The sequence below is a fragment of the mitochondrial genome of Pseudopodoces humilis, assembly GCF_049639895.1.
Source record: "Pseudopodoces humilis mitochondrion, complete genome".
NCBI lineage: Eukaryota > Metazoa > Chordata > Aves > Passeriformes > Paridae > Pseudopodoces > Pseudopodoces humilis.
Window position 1 is genome coordinate 1 of NC_014341.1, and position 16809 is coordinate 16809.

At 47.1% G+C, this 16809-nt stretch overlaps 13 protein-coding genes and 24 non-coding genes across 37 annotated transcripts, besides 1 other annotated feature; 28 read left to right on the forward strand and 9 right to left on the reverse strand. All coding sequences in view use genetic code 2, as the record gives it.

The window, feature by feature from the left end:
* KEH15_t01 lies at window positions 1-69 on the forward strand. Its single transcript has one exon. It is a non-coding gene; the product is annotated as a tRNA-Phe (tRNA).
* KEH15_r02 lies at window positions 70-1045 on the forward strand. The gene has a single exon. It is a non-coding gene; the product is annotated as a s-rRNA (ribosomal RNA).
* Window positions 1046-1115, forward strand: KEH15_t02. Its single transcript has one exon. It is a non-coding gene; the product is annotated as a tRNA-Val (tRNA).
* KEH15_r01 lies at window positions 1116-2712 on the forward strand. Its single transcript has one exon. It is a non-coding gene; the product is annotated as a l-rRNA (ribosomal RNA).
* Window positions 2713-2787, forward strand: KEH15_t03. The gene has a single exon. It is a non-coding gene; the product is annotated as a tRNA-Leu (tRNA).
* Window positions 2788-2792: 5 nt separating this feature from the next.
* On the forward strand, window positions 2793-3770 carry ND1 (NADH dehydrogenase subunit 1). Its single transcript has one exon. It carries the CDS (start codon window positions 2793-2795, stop codon window positions 3768-3770), a length of 978 nt encoding a protein of 325 aa, YP_003795335.1.
* Window positions 3771-3782: 12 nt separating this feature from the next.
* KEH15_t04 lies at window positions 3783-3854 on the forward strand. The gene has a single exon. It is a non-coding gene; the product is annotated as a tRNA-Ile (tRNA).
* A 6-nt stretch (window positions 3855-3860) lies between these two features.
* KEH15_t05 lies at window positions 3861-3931 on the reverse strand. Its single transcript has one exon. It is a non-coding gene; the product is annotated as a tRNA-Gln (tRNA).
* Window positions 3932-3934: 3 nt separating this feature from the next.
* KEH15_t06 lies at window positions 3935-4003 on the forward strand. The gene has a single exon. It is a non-coding gene; the product is annotated as a tRNA-Met (tRNA).
* On the forward strand, window positions 4004-5043 carry ND2 (NADH dehydrogenase subunit 2). The gene has a single exon. A coding segment is annotated over exon 1 (1040 nt).
* KEH15_t07 lies at window positions 5044-5114 on the forward strand. Its single transcript has one exon. It is a non-coding gene; the product is annotated as a tRNA-Trp (tRNA).
* Window position 5115: 1 nt separating this feature from the next.
* KEH15_t08 lies at window positions 5116-5185 on the reverse strand. Its single transcript has one exon. It is a non-coding gene; the product is annotated as a tRNA-Ala (tRNA).
* Window positions 5186-5190: 5 nt separating this feature from the next.
* KEH15_t09 lies at window positions 5191-5263 on the reverse strand. Its single transcript has one exon. It is a non-coding gene; the product is annotated as a tRNA-Asn (tRNA).
* Window positions 5264-5330, reverse strand: KEH15_t10. The gene has a single exon. It is a non-coding gene; the product is annotated as a tRNA-Cys (tRNA).
* On the reverse strand, window positions 5330-5400 carry KEH15_t11. Its single transcript has one exon. It is a non-coding gene; the product is annotated as a tRNA-Tyr (tRNA).
* Window position 5401: 1 nt separating this feature from the next.
* Window positions 5402-6952, forward strand: COX1 (cytochrome c oxidase subunit I). Its single transcript has one exon. It carries the CDS (start codon window positions 5402-5404, stop codon window positions 6950-6952), a length of 1551 nt encoding a protein of 516 aa, YP_003795337.1.
* On the reverse strand, window positions 6944-7018 carry KEH15_t12. Its single transcript has one exon. It is a non-coding gene; the product is annotated as a tRNA-Ser (tRNA).
* A 3-nt stretch (window positions 7019-7021) lies between these two features.
* On the forward strand, window positions 7022-7090 carry KEH15_t13. Its single transcript has one exon. It is a non-coding gene; the product is annotated as a tRNA-Asp (tRNA).
* Window positions 7091-7097: 7 nt separating this feature from the next.
* COX2 (cytochrome c oxidase subunit II) lies at window positions 7098-7781 on the forward strand. Its single transcript has one exon. It carries the CDS (start codon window positions 7098-7100, stop codon window positions 7779-7781), a length of 684 nt encoding a protein of 227 aa, YP_003795338.1.
* A 1-nt stretch (window position 7782) lies between these two features.
* KEH15_t14 lies at window positions 7783-7850 on the forward strand. The gene has a single exon. It is a non-coding gene; the product is annotated as a tRNA-Lys (tRNA).
* Window position 7851: 1 nt separating this feature from the next.
* ATP8 (ATP synthase F0 subunit 8) lies at window positions 7852-8019 on the forward strand. Its single transcript has one exon. The coding sequence runs from the start codon at window positions 7852-7854 to the stop codon at window positions 8017-8019; it is 168 nt and encodes a 55-aa protein (YP_003795339.1).
* On the forward strand, window positions 8010-8693 carry ATP6 (ATP synthase F0 subunit 6). The gene has a single exon. It carries the CDS (start codon window positions 8010-8012, stop codon window positions 8691-8693), a length of 684 nt encoding a protein of 227 aa, YP_003795340.1.
* Window positions 8694-8698: 5 nt separating this feature from the next.
* On the forward strand, window positions 8699-9482 carry COX3 (cytochrome c oxidase subunit III). The gene has a single exon. A coding segment is annotated over exon 1 (784 nt).
* KEH15_t15 lies at window positions 9483-9551 on the forward strand. Its single transcript has one exon. It is a non-coding gene; the product is annotated as a tRNA-Gly (tRNA).
* On the forward strand, window positions 9552-9902 carry ND3 (NADH dehydrogenase subunit 3). Its single transcript has one exon. It carries the CDS (start codon window positions 9552-9554, stop codon window positions 9900-9902), a length of 351 nt encoding a protein of 116 aa, YP_003795342.1.
* A 1-nt stretch (window position 9903) lies between these two features.
* On the forward strand, window positions 9904-9973 carry KEH15_t16. Its single transcript has one exon. It is a non-coding gene; the product is annotated as a tRNA-Arg (tRNA).
* A 1-nt stretch (window position 9974) lies between these two features.
* Window positions 9975-10271, forward strand: ND4L (NADH dehydrogenase subunit 4L). Its single transcript has one exon. The coding sequence runs from the start codon at window positions 9975-9977 to the stop codon at window positions 10269-10271; it is 297 nt and encodes a 98-aa protein (YP_003795343.1).
* ND4 (NADH dehydrogenase subunit 4) lies at window positions 10265-11642 on the forward strand. Its single transcript has one exon. A coding segment is annotated over exon 1 (1378 nt).
* KEH15_t17 lies at window positions 11643-11713 on the forward strand. The gene has a single exon. It is a non-coding gene; the product is annotated as a tRNA-His (tRNA).
* KEH15_t18 lies at window positions 11714-11779 on the forward strand. The gene has a single exon. It is a non-coding gene; the product is annotated as a tRNA-Ser (tRNA).
* On the forward strand, window positions 11779-11849 carry KEH15_t19. Its single transcript has one exon. It is a non-coding gene; the product is annotated as a tRNA-Leu (tRNA).
* ND5 (NADH dehydrogenase subunit 5) lies at window positions 11850-13667 on the forward strand. Its single transcript has one exon. The coding sequence runs from the start codon at window positions 11850-11852 to the stop codon at window positions 13665-13667; it is 1818 nt and encodes a 605-aa protein (YP_003795345.1).
* An 8-nt stretch (window positions 13668-13675) lies between these two features.
* On the forward strand, window positions 13676-14818 carry CYTB (cytochrome b). The gene has a single exon. The coding sequence runs from the start codon at window positions 13676-13678 to the stop codon at window positions 14816-14818; it is 1143 nt and encodes a 380-aa protein (YP_003795346.1).
* Window positions 14819-14821: 3 nt separating this feature from the next.
* KEH15_t20 lies at window positions 14822-14890 on the forward strand. Its single transcript has one exon. It is a non-coding gene; the product is annotated as a tRNA-Thr (tRNA).
* Window positions 14891-14895: 5 nt separating this feature from the next.
* Window positions 14896-14965, reverse strand: KEH15_t21. The gene has a single exon. It is a non-coding gene; the product is annotated as a tRNA-Pro (tRNA).
* A 12-nt stretch (window positions 14966-14977) lies between these two features.
* On the reverse strand, window positions 14978-15496 carry ND6 (NADH dehydrogenase subunit 6). Its single transcript has one exon. The coding sequence runs from the start codon at window positions 15494-15496 to the stop codon at window positions 14978-14980; it is 519 nt and encodes a 172-aa protein (YP_003795347.1).
* A 1-nt stretch (window position 15497) lies between these two features.
* Window positions 15498-15569, reverse strand: KEH15_t22. The gene has a single exon. It is a non-coding gene; the product is annotated as a tRNA-Glu (tRNA).
* Window positions 15570-16809: a sequence feature (control region).

The window sequence follows — 16809 nt, forward strand, 5'->3', positions numbered from 1 at the left end:
GTCCCTGTAGCTTACAAAAAGCATGGCACTGAAGATGCCAAGACGGCTGCCCCTCCGCACCCAAGGACAAGAGACTTAGTCCTAACCTTACTGTTAGTTGTTGCTAGGTTTATACATGCAAGTATCCGCGCCCCAGTGTAGATGCCCTGGACACCTTAAACCCCAAGTAGATAGGAGCGGGCATCAGGCTCACCACACCCGTAGCCCAAGACGCCTAGCAATTGCCACGTCCCCACGGATTCTCAGCAGTAGTTAATATTAAGCAATGAGTGTAAACTTGACTTAGTCATAGCAAATCAGGGTCGGTAAATCCTGTGCCAGCCACCGCGGTCATACAGGAGACCCAAATTAACATTATAACGGCGTAAAGCGTGGTCACATGTTATCCTAGTAGCTAAGATTAAAAGGCAACTAAGCTGTCATAAGCCCAAGATGCCCATAAGGCCTCCACCAAAGAAGATCTTAGACCAACGATCAATTGAAATCCACGAAAGCCAGGGCCCAAACTGGGATTAGATACCCCACTATGCCTGGCCGTAAATCTTGATGCTCGATCTTACCGGAACATCCGCCCGAGAACTACGAGCACAAACGCTTAAAACTCTAAGGACTTGGCGGTGCCCCAAACCCACCTAGAGGAGCCTGTTCTGTAATCGATGATCCACGATATTACCTGACCATTCCTTGCCAATAACAGCCTATATACCGCCGTCGCCAGCTCACCTTCCCTGACAGCCCAACAGTGAGCGCAATAGCCCAACCACGCTAATAAGACAGGTCAAGGTATAGCCTATGGAATGGAAGCAATGGGCTACATTTTCTAAACTAGAACATACGGCAAAGGGGCTTGAAATAGCCCCTGGAAGGAGGATTTAGCAGTAAAGTGGGACAATCGAGCCCTCTTTAAGCCGGCTCTGGGGCACGTACATACCGCCCGTCACCCTCCTCGCAAGCGACCAACACACCCTATAACTAATAAGCCATCCAGCTAAAGATGAGGTAAGTCGTAACAAGGTAAGTGTACCGGAAGGTGCACTTAGACTACCAAGACGTAGCTTTAACAAAAGCATTCAGCTTACACCTGAAAGATGCCCGCTCACACCGGGTCGTCTTGATGCCAAACTCTAGCCCAACCTACATTGACCTGGAATAACAAAGCTACTCCACTAAACCTAACCAAAGCATTTGCTAGTCCTAGTATAGGCGATAGAAAAGACACCATTGGAGCGATAGAGACCACGTACCGTAAGGGAAAGATGAAATAACAATGAACAAGCCAAGCTATAAACAGCAAAGATCAACCCTTGTACCTTTTGCATCATGGTCTAGCAAGAAAAACCAAGCAAAATGAATTTCAGTTTGCCACCCCGAAACCCAAGCGAGCTACCCATGAGCAGCTATTATTGAGCGAACCCGTCTCTGTTGCAAAAGAGTGGGATGACTTGTGGGTAGAGGTGAAAAGCCAATCGAGCTGGGTGATAGCTGGTTGCCTGTGAAACGAATCTAAGTTCACTCTTAATTCTTCCCCAAGGAAACTACGAACCCCAATGAACCGAATTAAGGGCTATTTAAAGGGGGTACAGCTCCTTTAAAAAAGAATACAATCTCCACGAGCGGATAAATAACCTGAACAAAACCTATTGTGGGCCTTCAAGCAGCCATCAACAAAGAGTGCGTTAAAGCTCCGTACCCAAAAATACCTAAACCTTATGAATCCCTCCCCACTAACAGGCCAACCTATAACCAGATAGGAGAATTAATGCTAGAATGAGTAACCAGGGTCCACCCTCTACGACGCAAGCTTACATCTATACATTATTAACAAAACCCCAATATACGACCAATCAAACAAGCAGAGTATTACACACATTGTTAACCCGACAGAGGAGCGTCCATTAAGAAAGATTAAAACCTGCAAAAGGAACTAGGCAAACCATCAAGGCCCGACTGTTTACCAAAACATAGCCTTCAGCAAACCAAAGCAAGTATTGAAGGTGATGCCTGCCCGGTGACCTAACGTTTAACGGCCGCGGTATCCTAACCGTGCAAAGGTAGCGCAATCAATTGTCCCATAAATCGAGACTAGTATGAATGGCTAAACGAGGTCTTAACTGTCTCTTGCAGGCAATCGGTGAAATTGATCTCCCTGTGCAAAAGCAGGGATAAACCCATAAGACGAGAAGACCCTGTGGAACTTCAAAAACAGCAGCCACCCCAAATCACATACACACCCACCGGGCCCACTAACATACAAGCCACTGGCCTGCATTTTTTCGGTTGGGGCGACCTTGGAGAAAAACAAATCCTCCAAAAACTAGACCATTCCTCTAGACTAAGAGCAACCCCTCAACGTGCTAATAGTACCCAGACCCAATATAATTGATCAATGGACCAAGCTACCCCAGGGATAACAGCGCAATCTCCTTTAAGAGTCCATATCGACAAGGAGGTTTACGACCTCGATGTTGGATCAGGACATCCTAGTGGTGCAGAAGCTACTAAGGGTTCGTTTGTTCAACGATTAACAGTCCTACGTGATCTGAGTTCAGACCGGAGCAATCCAGGTCGGTTTCTATCTATGACGAACTCTTCCCAGTACGAAAGGAGAGGAAAAGTGAGGCCAATACCACTAGCAAGCCTTCGCCTTAAGTGATGAAACCAACTTAACCACAAAAGGCTATCACACTCCACCACACCCTAGAAAAGGGCACAGCTAGCGTGGCAGAGCTCGGCAAATGCAAAAGGCTTAAGTCCTTTAACTCAGAGGTTCAAATCCTCTCCCTAGCTAATCCATGACCAACCATCCCATCTTAATCAGCCTTATCATAGCCCTCTCCTACATCCTCCCCATTCTAATCGCAGTAGCCTTCCTCACACTAGTCGAACGCAAAATCCTAAGCTACATGCAGGGCCGAAAAGGCCCAAACATTGTCGGACCCTACGGCCTGCTTCAGCCCCTAGCAGACGGAGTAAAACTATTCATCAAAGAGCCGATTCGCCCATCAACATCCTCCCCCATCCTATTCATTGCCACCCCCATACTGGCACTTCTCCTTGCAATCTCCATCTGAACCCCACTCCCACTACCATTCTCACTTGCAGACTTAAACCTGGGCCTACTATTCCTCCTAGCCATATCAAGCCTAGCAGTCTACTCTATTCTATGATCAGGATGAGCCTCCAATTCAAAATACGCCCTAATTGGGGCATTACGAGCAGTAGCCCAAACTATTTCTTATGAGGTGACCCTAGCTATTATCTTACTATCTGTCATCCTGCTCAGCGGCAATTACACCCTTAGCACCCTCTCAGTCACTCAAGAACCTCTCTACTTAATTTTCTCCTGCTGACCACTAGCCATAATGTGGTATGTCTCTACGCTTGCTGAGACTAACCGGGCCCCCTTTGACCTAACAGAAGGCGAATCCGAACTAGTCTCAGGGTTCAACGTAGAGTATGCAGCGGGACCCTTCGCCCTATTTTTCCTAGCCGAATATGCGAATATCATACTTATAAACACACTAACTGCCATCCTATTCTTCAACCCAAGCATGTTCAATCCACCCCAAGAACTGTACCCCATCATCCTCGCTACAAAAGCCCTACTACTATCAGCAGGGTTCTTATGAATTCGTGCCTCCTACCCACGATTTCGATACGACCAACTAATACACCTACTATGAAAAAACTTCCTACCGCTCACACTTGCCCTATGTCTATGACACACCAGCATACCAATCTGCTATGCAGGCCTGCCCCCCTACCTAAGACCCCCCCCGGCCGGAAATGTGCCTGAGAACTAAGGGTCACTATGATAAAGTGAACACAGAGGTGCACCAACCCTCTCATTTCCTAAAGACTTAGAAAAGCAGGATTCGAACCTACACTGAAGGAATCAAAGTCCTCCATACTCCCCTTATATTATTTTCTAGCTAGTAGGGTCAGCTAAACAAGCTATCGGGCCCATACCCCGAAAATGATGGTTCAACTCCTTCCCCTGCTAATGAACCCCCAAGCAAAACTAATTTTCGCCACCAGCCTAATCCTTGGTACAAGCATTACAATCTCAAGCAACCATTGAATCATGGCCTGGGCCGGCCTTGAAATTAATACCCTAGCCATCCTACCCCTGATTGCCCAGTCGCATCATCCACGGGCTATCGAAGCCGCAACTAAATATTTCCTAACCCAAGCAGCTGCCTCCACTCTAATGCTATTTTCCAGCATAACCAACGCATGATACACCGGACAATGGGACATTGCTCAACTTACACACCCAACCTCCTGCTTAATCCTAACTTCTGCTATCGCAATAAAACTAGGACTGGTCCCATTCCACTTTTGATTTCCAGAAGTCCTGCAAGGCTCCCCTCTCACTACAGGCTTACTCCTATCTACAATCATAAAATTCCCACCAATGACACTATTTTACATAACTTCCCACTCATTAAACCCCACCCTACTAACCTGCATAGCTGTTTCCTCCGCAGCCCTGGGTGGATGAATAGGCTTAAACCAGACACAAATCCGAAAAATTCTGGCTTTCTCCTCTATCGCACACTTAGGCTGAATGACCATCATCATTGACTACCACCCTAAACTTACCCTACTAAACTTCTACCTATACGCCCTAATAACCGCAGCCGTATTCTTAACCCTCAACACAATCAAAACCCTAAAACTTTCCACACTCATAACAACATGAACAAAAGCACCCTCACTAAATGCAATACTACTCCTAACCCTACTTTCCCTAGCAGGACTCCCCCCACTAACAGGCTTCATCCCCAAATGACTTATCATCCAAGAACTTACTAAACAAAATATAGCCCCAGCAGCAACAATCATTGCTCTTCTCTCACTATTAAGCCTGTTCTTCTACCTCCGCCTCGCATACTGCGCAACAATCACACTTCCCCCACACACCACGAACCACATAAAACAATGACACACTAACAAACCAACTAACACCTCAATTGCCATCTTGGCCACTATATCCACCTCCCTCCTTCCAATTTCCCCAATAATCCTCACTATTATCTAAGAAACTTAGGATCACCTTAAACCGAAGGCCTTCAAAGCCTTAAACAAGAGTTAAACCCTCTTAGTTTCTGCTAAGATTCGCAGGACACTACCCTGCATCTTCTGAATGCAACCCAGATACTTTAACTTAAGCTAGAACCTTTAAACCTAGACAGATGGGCCTCGATCCCATAACACTATAGTTAACAGCTATATGCCCAAACCAACAGGCGTCTGCCTAAGGCCCCGGCACGCAATCAGCGCACATCAATGAGCTTGCAACTCACCATGAACTTCACCACAGGGCCGATAAGAAGAGGAATTAAACCTCTGTAAAAAGGACTACAGCCTAACGCTTATACACTCAGCCATCTTACCTGTGACATTCATTAACCGATGACTATTCTCAACCAACCACAAAGACATTGATACCCTCTACCTAATCTTCGGCGCATGAGCCGGAATAGTGGGTACCGCCCTAAGCCTCCTTATCCGAGCAGAGCTGGGCCAACCTGGCGCCCTACTAGGAGACGACCAAGTCTACAACGTAATTGTCACAGCCCATGCTTTTGTCATAATCTTCTTCATATTTATGCCAATCATAATCGGAGGGTTTGGAAACTGGCTGGTCCCTCTAATAATCGGAGCCCCAGACATGGCATTCCCCCGAATAAATAACATAAGCTTCTGACTTCTTCCCCCATCCTTTCTACTCCTTCTAGCCTCTTCCACCGTTGAAGCAGGAGCAGGAACAGGCTGAACTGTATATCCCCCTCTCGCCGGTAACTTAGCCCATGCCGGAGCTTCAGTAGACCTAGCCATCTTCTCCCTCCACCTAGCAGGTATCTCCTCTATCCTGGGCGCTATCAACTTTATCACCACAGCAATTAATATAAAACCACCCGCCCTTTCACAATACCAAACCCCCCTATTCGTCTGATCCGTCCTAATCACAGCAGTCCTACTCCTCCTATCCTTACCAGTTCTTGCCGCTGGCATTACCATGCTTCTTACAGACCGTAACCTAAACACTACCTTCTTCGACCCTGCAGGAGGAGGAGACCCTGTACTTTACCAGCATCTTTTCTGATTCTTCGGACACCCAGAAGTGTACATCCTAATTCTCCCAGGATTCGGAATCATCTCTCACGTCGTAGCCTACTACGCAGGAAAAAAAGAACCATTTGGGTACATAGGAATAGTGTGAGCTATACTATCTATTGGCTTCCTAGGATTCATTGTCTGAGCCCACCATATATTCACAGTAGGGATAGACGTAGACACTCGAGCATACTTCACATCTGCTACTATAATTATTGCCATTCCAACAGGAATCAAAGTATTCAGCTGACTGGCAACACTACACGGAGGCACAATCAAATGAGATCCACCAATACTATGAGCCATAGGATTCATCTTCCTATTCACCATTGGAGGACTAACAGGGATCGTCCTAGCAAACTCTTCACTAGATATCGCCCTGCATGACACCTACTATGTAGTAGCCCACTTCCACTACGTCCTATCAATAGGCGCAGTATTTGCAATTTTAGCGGGCTTCACCCACTGATTCCCCCTATTCACCGGCTACACCCTCCACTCCACATGGGCCAAAGCCCACTTCGGCGTAATATTCGTAGGCGTCAACCTAACCTTCTTCCCCCAACACTTCCTAGGCTTAGCCGGCATGCCACGACGATACTCAGACTACCCAGACGCCTACACACTATGAAATACTATCTCCTCTATCGGCTCACTAATCTCCCTAACAGCTGTAATTATGTTAGCATTCATCATCTGAGAGGCCCTAGCATCAAAACGTAAAGCACTTCAACCAGAACTAACAAGCACCAACGTTGAATGAATCCACGGCTGCCCACCTCCATTCCACACCTTCGAAGAACCAGCCTTCGTTCAAGTCCAAGAAAGGAAGGAGTCGAACCCCCATATGTTGGTTTCAAGCCAACCGCATATAAACCACTTATGCTTCTTTCTCATAGAGATGTTAGTAAAGTATTTACATAGCCTTGTCAAGGCTAAATCACAGGTGAAACCCCTGTACACCTCATCCTACAATGGCCAACCACTCACAATTCGGATTCCAAGACGCTTCATCACCCATCATAGAAGAGCTCGTACAATTCCACGATCACGCCCTAATAGTCGCCCTAGCCATCTGTACCCTAGTCCTATACCTATTGGCTCTGATACTCACAGAAAAACTATCCTCAAGCACCGTAGATGCCCAAGAAATTGAACTTGTCTGAACAATCCTTCCCGCTGCAGTCTTAGTTATACTCGCCCTACCTTCCCTACGAATCCTCTACATAATGGACGAGGTAAATGAACCAGACCTCACCCTAAAAGCCATCGGACATCAGTGATACTGATCATACGAGTACACCGACTTCAAAGACCTTACATTTGACTCCTACATAATCCCCACATCCGATCTCCCCCTCGGTCACTTCCGCCTACTAGAAGTCGACCACCGCGTCATCGTACCAACAGAATCCAAAATTCGAGTCATCGTCACTGCTGACGATGTACTCCACTCATGAGCCGTTCCTAGCCTCGGCGTAAAAACCGACGCAATTCCAGGACGACTCAATCAAACCTCCTTCCTTGCCTCTCGCCCCGGAGTGTACTACGGACAGTGCTCAGAAATCTGCGGAGCCAACCACAGCTTCATACCAATCGTAGTCGAATCAACCCCTCTAGCCAGCTTTGAGAACTGATCTTCCCTACAAGCTTCCTAATCATTAAGAAGCTATGAAACAGCACTAGCCTTTTAAGCTAGAGAAAGAGGACTGACTCCTCCTTAATGACATGCCTCAACTAAACCCAAACCCTTGATTTTTTATCATGCTCACTTCATGACTGACTTTTTCCCTAATCATTCAACCCAAGCTACTGACATTCATCACCATAAACCCACCATCCAGCAAGGCACCCACAACACCCAAAACCACCCCCTGAACCTGACCATGAACCTAAGTTTCTTCGACCAATTTTCAAGCCCCTCCCTACTAGGAATCCCTCTAATCCTAATCTCAATGCTATTCCCAGCCCTACTCCTCCCCTCCCCTGGCAACCGATGGGTCACCAATCGACTCTCAACCCTACAACTATGGTTTATCAACCTAATCACAAAACAACTAATAATACCACTCCATAAAAAAGGCCACAAGTGAGCCCTAATCCTAACATCCCTTATAGTCTTCCTACTACTGATCAACCTCTTAGGCCTCCTGCCCTATACCTTCACACCAACCACCCAACTATCCATAAACCTAGCCCTAGCCTTCCCCCTCTGACTCGCCACACTCTTAACAGGATTGCGAAACCAACCCTCCGCCTCCCTAGGCCATCTCCTCCCAGAAGGCACCCCCACGCCCCTGATCCCAGCCCTAATTATGATCGAAACAACAAGCCTCCTCATCCGCCCCTTAGCCCTAGGCGTCCGCCTAACCGCCAACCTAACCGCAGGCCACCTCCTCATTCAACTCATCTCCACCGCCACAATAGCCCTATTCTCAACAATACCAGCAGTATCCCTACTAGCCTTACTAGTTCTTTTACTTCTAACCATCCTAGAAGTAGCAGTAGCCATAATCCAAGCCTACGTTTTCGTCCTACTACTAAGCCTTTACCTACAAGAAAACATCTAGTACCAATGGCACACCAAGCACATTCTTACCACATAGTAGACCCCAGCCCATGACCCATCCTAGGAGCAGCTGCCGCTCTCCTCACCACTTCTGGCCTAACTATATGATTCCACTACAATTCCCCCCAACTCCTAATCATCGGACTCATCTCAACCATCCTAGTCATATTCCAATGATGGCGCGACATTGTACGTGAAAGCACCTTCCAAGGCCACCACACCCCTACCGTCCAAAAAGGCCTACGATACGGCATAGTCCTATTTATCACATCAGAAGCCTTCTTCTTCCTAGGCTTCTTCTGAGCATTCTTCCACTCAAGCCTAGCCCCCACCCCAGAACTAGGAGGCCAATGACCCCCCGTTGGAATCAAACCCCTAGACCCAATAGACGTCCCCCTCCTAAACACCGCCATCCTACTAGCTTCAGGGGTCACAGTCACATGAGCCCACCACAGCATCACAGAAGCCAACCGAAAACAAGCAATCCAGGCCCTCGCCCTAACAGTCCTCCTAGGCTTCTACTTTACAGGCCTTCAAGCCATAGAATACTACGAAGCCCCTTTCTCCATCGCAGACGGGGTCTACGGCTCAACTTTCTTCGTTGCCACAGGATTCCATGGCCTGCATGTAATCATTGGCTCTACATTCCTCCTAGTATGCCTATTTCGTCTAATCAAATTCCATTTTACATCCAACCACCACTTCGGCTTCGAAGCAGCAGCATGATACTGACACTTCGTAGACGTCGTCTGACTTTTCCTCTACATTTCTATCTACTGATGAGGTTCCTGCTCTTCTAGTATATTTATTACAATCGACTTCCAATCCTTTAAATCTGGTTTAAACCCAGAGAAGAGCAATGAACATAATCATGTTTATATTTACCCTATCCCTGGCCTTGAGCATTGCCCTAACCGCCCTAAACTTCTGACTGGCCCAAATAACCCCAGACTCAGAAAAACTATCCCCATACGAATGCGGATTCGACCCACTAGGCTCCGCTCGCCTCCCATTCTCAATTCGATTCTTCCTAGTAGCAATTCTGTTCCTGCTCTTTGACCTAGAAATCGCCCTCCTACTCCCCCTGCCATGAGCCACACAACTCCAATCTCCCACAACCACGCTAACCTGAACCTCCACCCTAATCCTTCTCCTCACCTTAGGCCTAGTGTACGAATGAATTCAAGGAGGACTAGAATGAGCAGAATAACAGAAAGTTAGTCTAACCAAGACAGTTGATTTCGGCTCAACAAATTATAGTGCCCACCCTATAACTTTCTTCATGACCTACTTACACCTAAGCTTCTACGCAACATTCACTTTAAGCGGCCTAGGCCTAGCCTTCCACCGAACACACTTAATCTCCGCCCTACTATGCCTAGAGAGTATAATACTATCAATATACATCGCCCTAGCCATATGACCAATCCAAATACAAGCATCATCCTTTACCATCCTCCCTATTATCATACTAACATTCTCCGCTTGCGAAGCAGGGGCAGGGCTGGCACTACTAGTAGCCTCTACCCGAACTCATGGCTCCGACCACCTTCACAACTTCAACCTCCTACAATGCTAAAAATCATCGCCCCAACCATTATACTCCTCCCCCTGACCTTCCTCTCCCCATGCAAACACCTATGAACGAACCTCACAGCCCACAGCCTCCTAATTGCCACCATCAGCCTTCAATGACTAACCCCAACATACTACCCCAGCAAAACCCTAACACCCTGAACCTCCATTGACCAAATCTCATCCCCCCTTCTAGTACTATCATGCTGACTATTGCCCCTCATAATCATAGCAAGCCAAAACCACCTAGAACAAGAACCAGCCATCCGCAAACGAATCTTCGCAACAACCCTCATCCTAGCCCAACCCTCAATCCTCTTAGCCTTTTCCGCCTCAGAGCTCATACTATTCTACATCGCATTCGAAGCCACCCTAATCCCAACCCTAATCCTAATCACACGATGAGGCAATCAACCAGAACGACTAAGCGCTGGCATTTACCTCCTATTCTATACACTAGCCAGCTCACTCCCCTTACTCATCGCCATCCTCCACCTTCACAACCAAATCGGCACCCTCTACTTCCCAATACTCAAACTTTCACACCCAACAATCTCAACCTCTTGAACAGGCTTAATATCAAGCCTAGCACTGTTAATGGCCTTCATAGTGAAAGCCCCCCTATACGGCCTACACCTATGACTACCCAAAGCTCACGTAGAAGCCCCTATTGCCGGATCCATACTACTAGCCGCCCTACTCTTAAAACTAGGCGGATACGGCATCATACGAATTACCCTCCTAGTAAACCCATCAACAAACAACCTCCACTACCCCTTCATCACCCTAGCCCTATGAGGTGCCCTAATAACCAGCGCCATCTGCCTACGCCAAATAGACCTAAAATCATTAATCGCCTACTCATCTGTCAGTCACATAGGCCTAGTTGTAGCTGCAACAATAATCCAAACCCAATGAGCTTTCACAGGAGCAATAATCCTAATAATCTCACACGGCCTAACCTCCTCAATATTATTCTGCCTAGCCAACACCAACTACGAACGGACTCACAGCCGCATCCTCCTACTAGCTCGAGGACTACAACCCCTACTACCTCTCATAGCCACTTGATGACTCTTAGCCAACCTAGCCAACATAGCACTTCCCCCAACAATCAACCTTATGGCAGAACTAACCATCGTAATCGCTCTCTTCAACTGATCCTCCCTAACACTCATCCTCACAGGGGCCGCAATACTATTAACCGCCTCCTACACCCTGTACATACTCATAATAACACAGCGGGGCATCCTACCATCCCACATCACATCCGTCCAAAACTCCTCCACACGAGAACACCTCCTCATAGCCCTACACATAATCCCAATACTCCTCCTAATCCTCAAACCCGAACTTATCTCAGGCACCCCTATATGCAAGTATAGTTTCAACCCAAAACATTAGACTGTGATTCTAAAAATAGAAGTTAGATCCTTCTTACCTGCCGAGGGGAGGTTCAACCAGCAAGAACTGCTAACTCTTGCATCTGAGTATAAAACCTCAGCCCCCTTACTTTCAAAGGATAATAGCAATCCAATGGTCTTAGGAACCACTCATCTTGGTGCAAATCCAAGTGAAAGTAATGGACCAATCACTAGTCCTAAACACATTCATACTACTAACCCTAGCAACCCTGTCCACCCCAATCATCTTCCCCCTACTCTCAACCAACCTTAAAAACACCCCCACCATCATTACCAACACAGTAAAAACCTCTTTCCTTATCAGCCTAGTCCCTATAACAATCTACATCCACTCAGGAACGGAAAGCCTAACTACCCTATGAGAATGGAAATACATTATAAACTTTAAAATCCCTATCAGCCTAAAAATAGACTTCTACTCCCTCACATTCTTCCCAATCGCCCTATTTGTGTCCTGATCTATCCTACAATTCGCAACATGATACATGGCCTCAGACCCCTACATCACAAAATTCTTTACCTACCTCTTACTCTTCCTAATCGCAATGCTCATCCTAATCGTCGCCAACAATTTCTTTGTCCTATTCATCGGCTGAGAAGGAGTCGGAATCATGTCCTTCTTACTTATCAGCTGATGACACGGACGAGCAGAGGCCAACACCGCTGCCCTCCAAGCCATTCTATACAACCGAATTGGGGACATTGGACTCATCCTATGCATAGCATGACTAGCCTCCACCCTAAACACCTGAGAAATCCAACAAATCCCCGCACCCTCTCAAACCCCTACACTCCCCCTCCTAGGTCTGATCCTAGCCGCAACAGGCAAATCCGCCCAATTTGGCCTCCACCCCTGACTTCCAGCTGCAATAGAAGGGCCAACCCCCGTATCCGCCCTACTCCACTCCAGCACAATAGTAGTCGCCGGAATCTTCCTGCTTATCCGAACCCATCCACTATTCAACAACAACCAAACCGCCCTGACCCTCTGCCTGTGCCTCGGGGCCCTATCCACATTATTCGCAGCCACCTGCGCTCTCACTCAAAACGACATCAAAAAAATCATCGCCTTCTCAACCTCAAGCCAGCTAGGCCTTATAATAGTAACAATCGGACTAAACCTCCCCCAATTAGCCTTCCTTCACATCTCAACACACGCATTCTTTAAAGCCATACTATTCCTCTGCTCCGGTTCCATCATCCACAGCCTCAATGGTGAACAGGACATTCGAAAAATAGGAGGACTCCAAAAACTATTACCAACAACTACCTCATGCCTAACCATCGGCAACCTAGCCCTAATAGGAACCCCATTCCTTGCAGGCTTTTACTCAAAAGACCAGATCATCGAATGTCTTAACACATCCTACCTAAATGCCTGAGCCCTCTTACTAACACTCCTAGCCACAGCCTTTACTGCAGTATATACCATCCGCATGACCATCCTCGTACAAGCCGGCTTCGTACGCATCCCCCCTCTAACCCCAATAAACGAAAACAACCCAGCAGTAACCTCACCCATCACCCGCCTGGCCCTGGGCAGCATCACAGCCGGATTCATCATCACCTCCTTCATCCTCCCAACAAAAACTCCTCCCATAACAATACCACTGTATATCAAAATTACAGCCATAGCCGTCACAGTCCTAGGCATCCTCCTCGCCCTAGAAATTTCAAAAATAACCCAAACCATAATCCTCACAAAACAAGGACCTTTCTCAAACTTCTCCACATCACTAGGCTACTTCAACCCCCTAATACACCGCTTCAGCGTAACAAACCTACTAACCGCAGGCCAAAACATCGCCTCCCACCTAATCGACCTTTCCTGATACAAACTCCTAGGCCCAGAAGGACTAGCCAACATACAAACAATAGCAGCCAAAGCCGCCACCACCCTACACTCCGGACTAATCAAAGCCTACCTAGGCTCTTTTGCCTTATCCATCCTCATTATCCTCATATCCATACACAGAACCAACTAATGGCCCTCAATCTTCGTAAAAACCACCCATTACTAAAAACCATCAACGACGCTCTGATCGACCTTCCCACACCATCAAACATCTCAGCCTGATGAAACTTCGGATCACTACTAGGCATCTGTCTCATCACACAAATTGTCACCGGTCTGTTACTAGCCACACACTACACAGCAGACACCTCCTTAGCCTTCACCTCAGTCGCCCATATATGCCGAAATGTACAATTCGGCTGACTAATCCGCAACCTCCATGCAAACGGAGCCTCATTCTTCTTTATCTGCATTTACCTACACATCGGACGAGGATTTTACTACGGCTCCTACCTGAACAAAGAAACTTGAAACGTCGGAGTCATTCTCCTCCTACTCTTAATAGCAACTGCCTTCGTAGGCTATGTACTTCCATGAGGACAAATATCCTTCTGAGGAGCCACAGTAATCACCAACCTCTTTTCAGCAATCCCATACATTGGCCAGACACTAGTAGAATGAGCATGAGGAGGGTTTTCAGTAGACAATCCAACACTAACCCGATTCTTCGCCCTCCACTTCCTACTCCCATTCCTCATTGTAGGCCTCACGCTAGTTCACCTCACATTCCTACACGAAACAGGCTCAAACAACCCACTAGGCATCCCTGCGGACTGCGACAAAATCCCATTCCACCCATACTACTCTACAAAAGACATCCTAGGCTTCGCACTCATGCTCATCCCACTTGTCGCCCTAGCCCTATTCTCCCCCAACCTCCTAGGTGACCCAGAAAACTTCACACCAGCCAACCCACTAGCCACTCCCCCACACATCAAACCCGAATGATACTTCCTGTTCGCATACGCCATCCTACGCTCTATCCCAAACAAACTAGGCGGCGTACTAGCCCTAGCTGCATCCGTACTAGTCCTATTCTTAACCCCTTTACTCCACACATCCAAACAACGCTCACTAACTTTCCGACCTATCTCACAAGTCCTATTCTGAACCCTAGTTGCCAACCTCTTCATCCTAACCTGAGTCGGTAGCCAACCAGTTGAACACCCATTCATCATCATTGGCCAACTAGCCTCCCTCTCTTACTTCACAATCATCCTAGTCCTATTTCCACTTGCAGCCGTACTAGAAAATAAAATACTAAACCTCTAATCTACTCTAATAGTTTATAAAAACATTGGTCTTGTAAGCCAAAGATTGAAGACTTCGCCCCTTCTTAGAGTTACCCCTCAGAAAGAAAGGAATCAAACCTTCCTCACCAACTCCCAAAGCTGGTATTTTCAACTAAACTACTTTCTGACCGGCCCCCCCCTAAACAGCCCGAATTGCCCCACGAGATAACCCCCGCACAAGCTCCAGCACCACAAATAAAGTCAACAACAGGCCTCACCCCCCAATTAAAAGCAGCCCGGCCCCCCACGAATAAAACACAGCTACCCCACTAAAATCCAGCCGAACTGAAGACAGCCCCCCACTATCAACCGTCCCCACATCCCCTAAAACCTCTATCCCCCCACCTACCATAATCCCCACCATAACAACCAAACACATCCCTAAACCATGACCAACAACCCCCCAATCACCCCAAGCCTCAGGATAAGGCTCCGCTGCTAACGACACCGAATAAACAAACACCACCAACATCCCCCCAAGATACACCATAACCAGCACCAAAGACACAAAAGATACCCCCAAACTAACCAATCAACCACACCCAGCAACAGAAGCCAAAACCAACCCTACAACCCCATAGTAGGGAGAAGGGTTGGAGGCGACTGCCAGCCCCCCCAAAATAAAGCACACCCCTAGAAATAAAACAAACTGCATCATAAATTCCCGCCCGGCCTCTATCCAGGACTAGCGACCTGAAAAGCCGCTGTTATCAACATTTAACTACAGGAACCCCCCCCCCCCCCCCCCCCCTTCCCCCCCCGCATGTTTTTCTCATGCTTTATAGGCTATGTACTCTCTGCATTGGGTATTTTTGCCCCATCAGACACTACTATAATGTAGGATACTCCACGCCATACGGGTATGCTATACCAATTTAACTCAAACATTTAGCCCAAATAGATAATGTTCGTGATTTTACGGGTCTAGGAACATCTTTGTTTCAGGGGCATAATAACCCAAGTGATCCTACCTCAAGCTAAAGCCGCCGGCGTCGCTTAAGTTCGACTCTGCTAATTTATACCCAAACACCACGCAATATACGGATATTGCCACAGTACACCTTTGCATTCACCTAGTCTGTTGAATTCGCCCACCTCCAAGGAACTTTTCCCTGCCAAACCCTTTCAGGAACTCCCAAGCCAGAGAACCTGGTTATCTATTGATCGTGTTTCTCACGAGAACCGAGCTACCCCGTGTCAGTTATACCTTCGGTTATTGGCTTCAAGGCCATAACATCCCCCTACACCCTAGCCCAACTTGCTCTTTTGCGCCACTGGTTCCTATTTCAGGGCCATAACTTGCTCCATTCCTTCTCCCTTGCTCTTCACAGATACAAGTGGTTGGGGATGAATACTCCTCCCTCTGCCTCGTAATCGCGGCATTTTTACCGTTTCTGCGCTTTTTCTCTGGGGGTCCTTTCAATAAACCCTTCAAGTGCGTAGCAGGAGTTATCTTCCTCTTGACATGTCCATCACATGTGCGCCTGACTATCGTTCACCGAAACCTCTAAATTGTTATGGTTTCATAGTATAAGCCGTCGCATACCCGGATACTGATGCACTTTGACCCCATCCTGAAGCCCGCGCTGTTTTCCCCTCTAAGCGCTAATTGGTGTAATGGTTGCCGGACATACTTAATTTATCTTCCCTTTCTAGAGACTTCTACCTAAACTCACATTTTCACATGTCAAATGCGTTCGTTTCTTTTTCTCTTGACATTTTTCGTTTCAATTACCAAAAATTTTAAGCAAACTTCCCTACAAAAAACAAAGCTTTCATTGTTCCTTTATTAACATCTAACCTTCCTCTATTTTCCACCCACCCAACAAACTACACAAACCAACAATCAACCCACAAAAAACCAACACCCAACCCAAGACCCAACAGCCACCAAACCCCACAACCAAACACCCCCTCCAACGAATCAACCCCAACTAAAACAAAACAAAAACATAAACACCACCACACCCC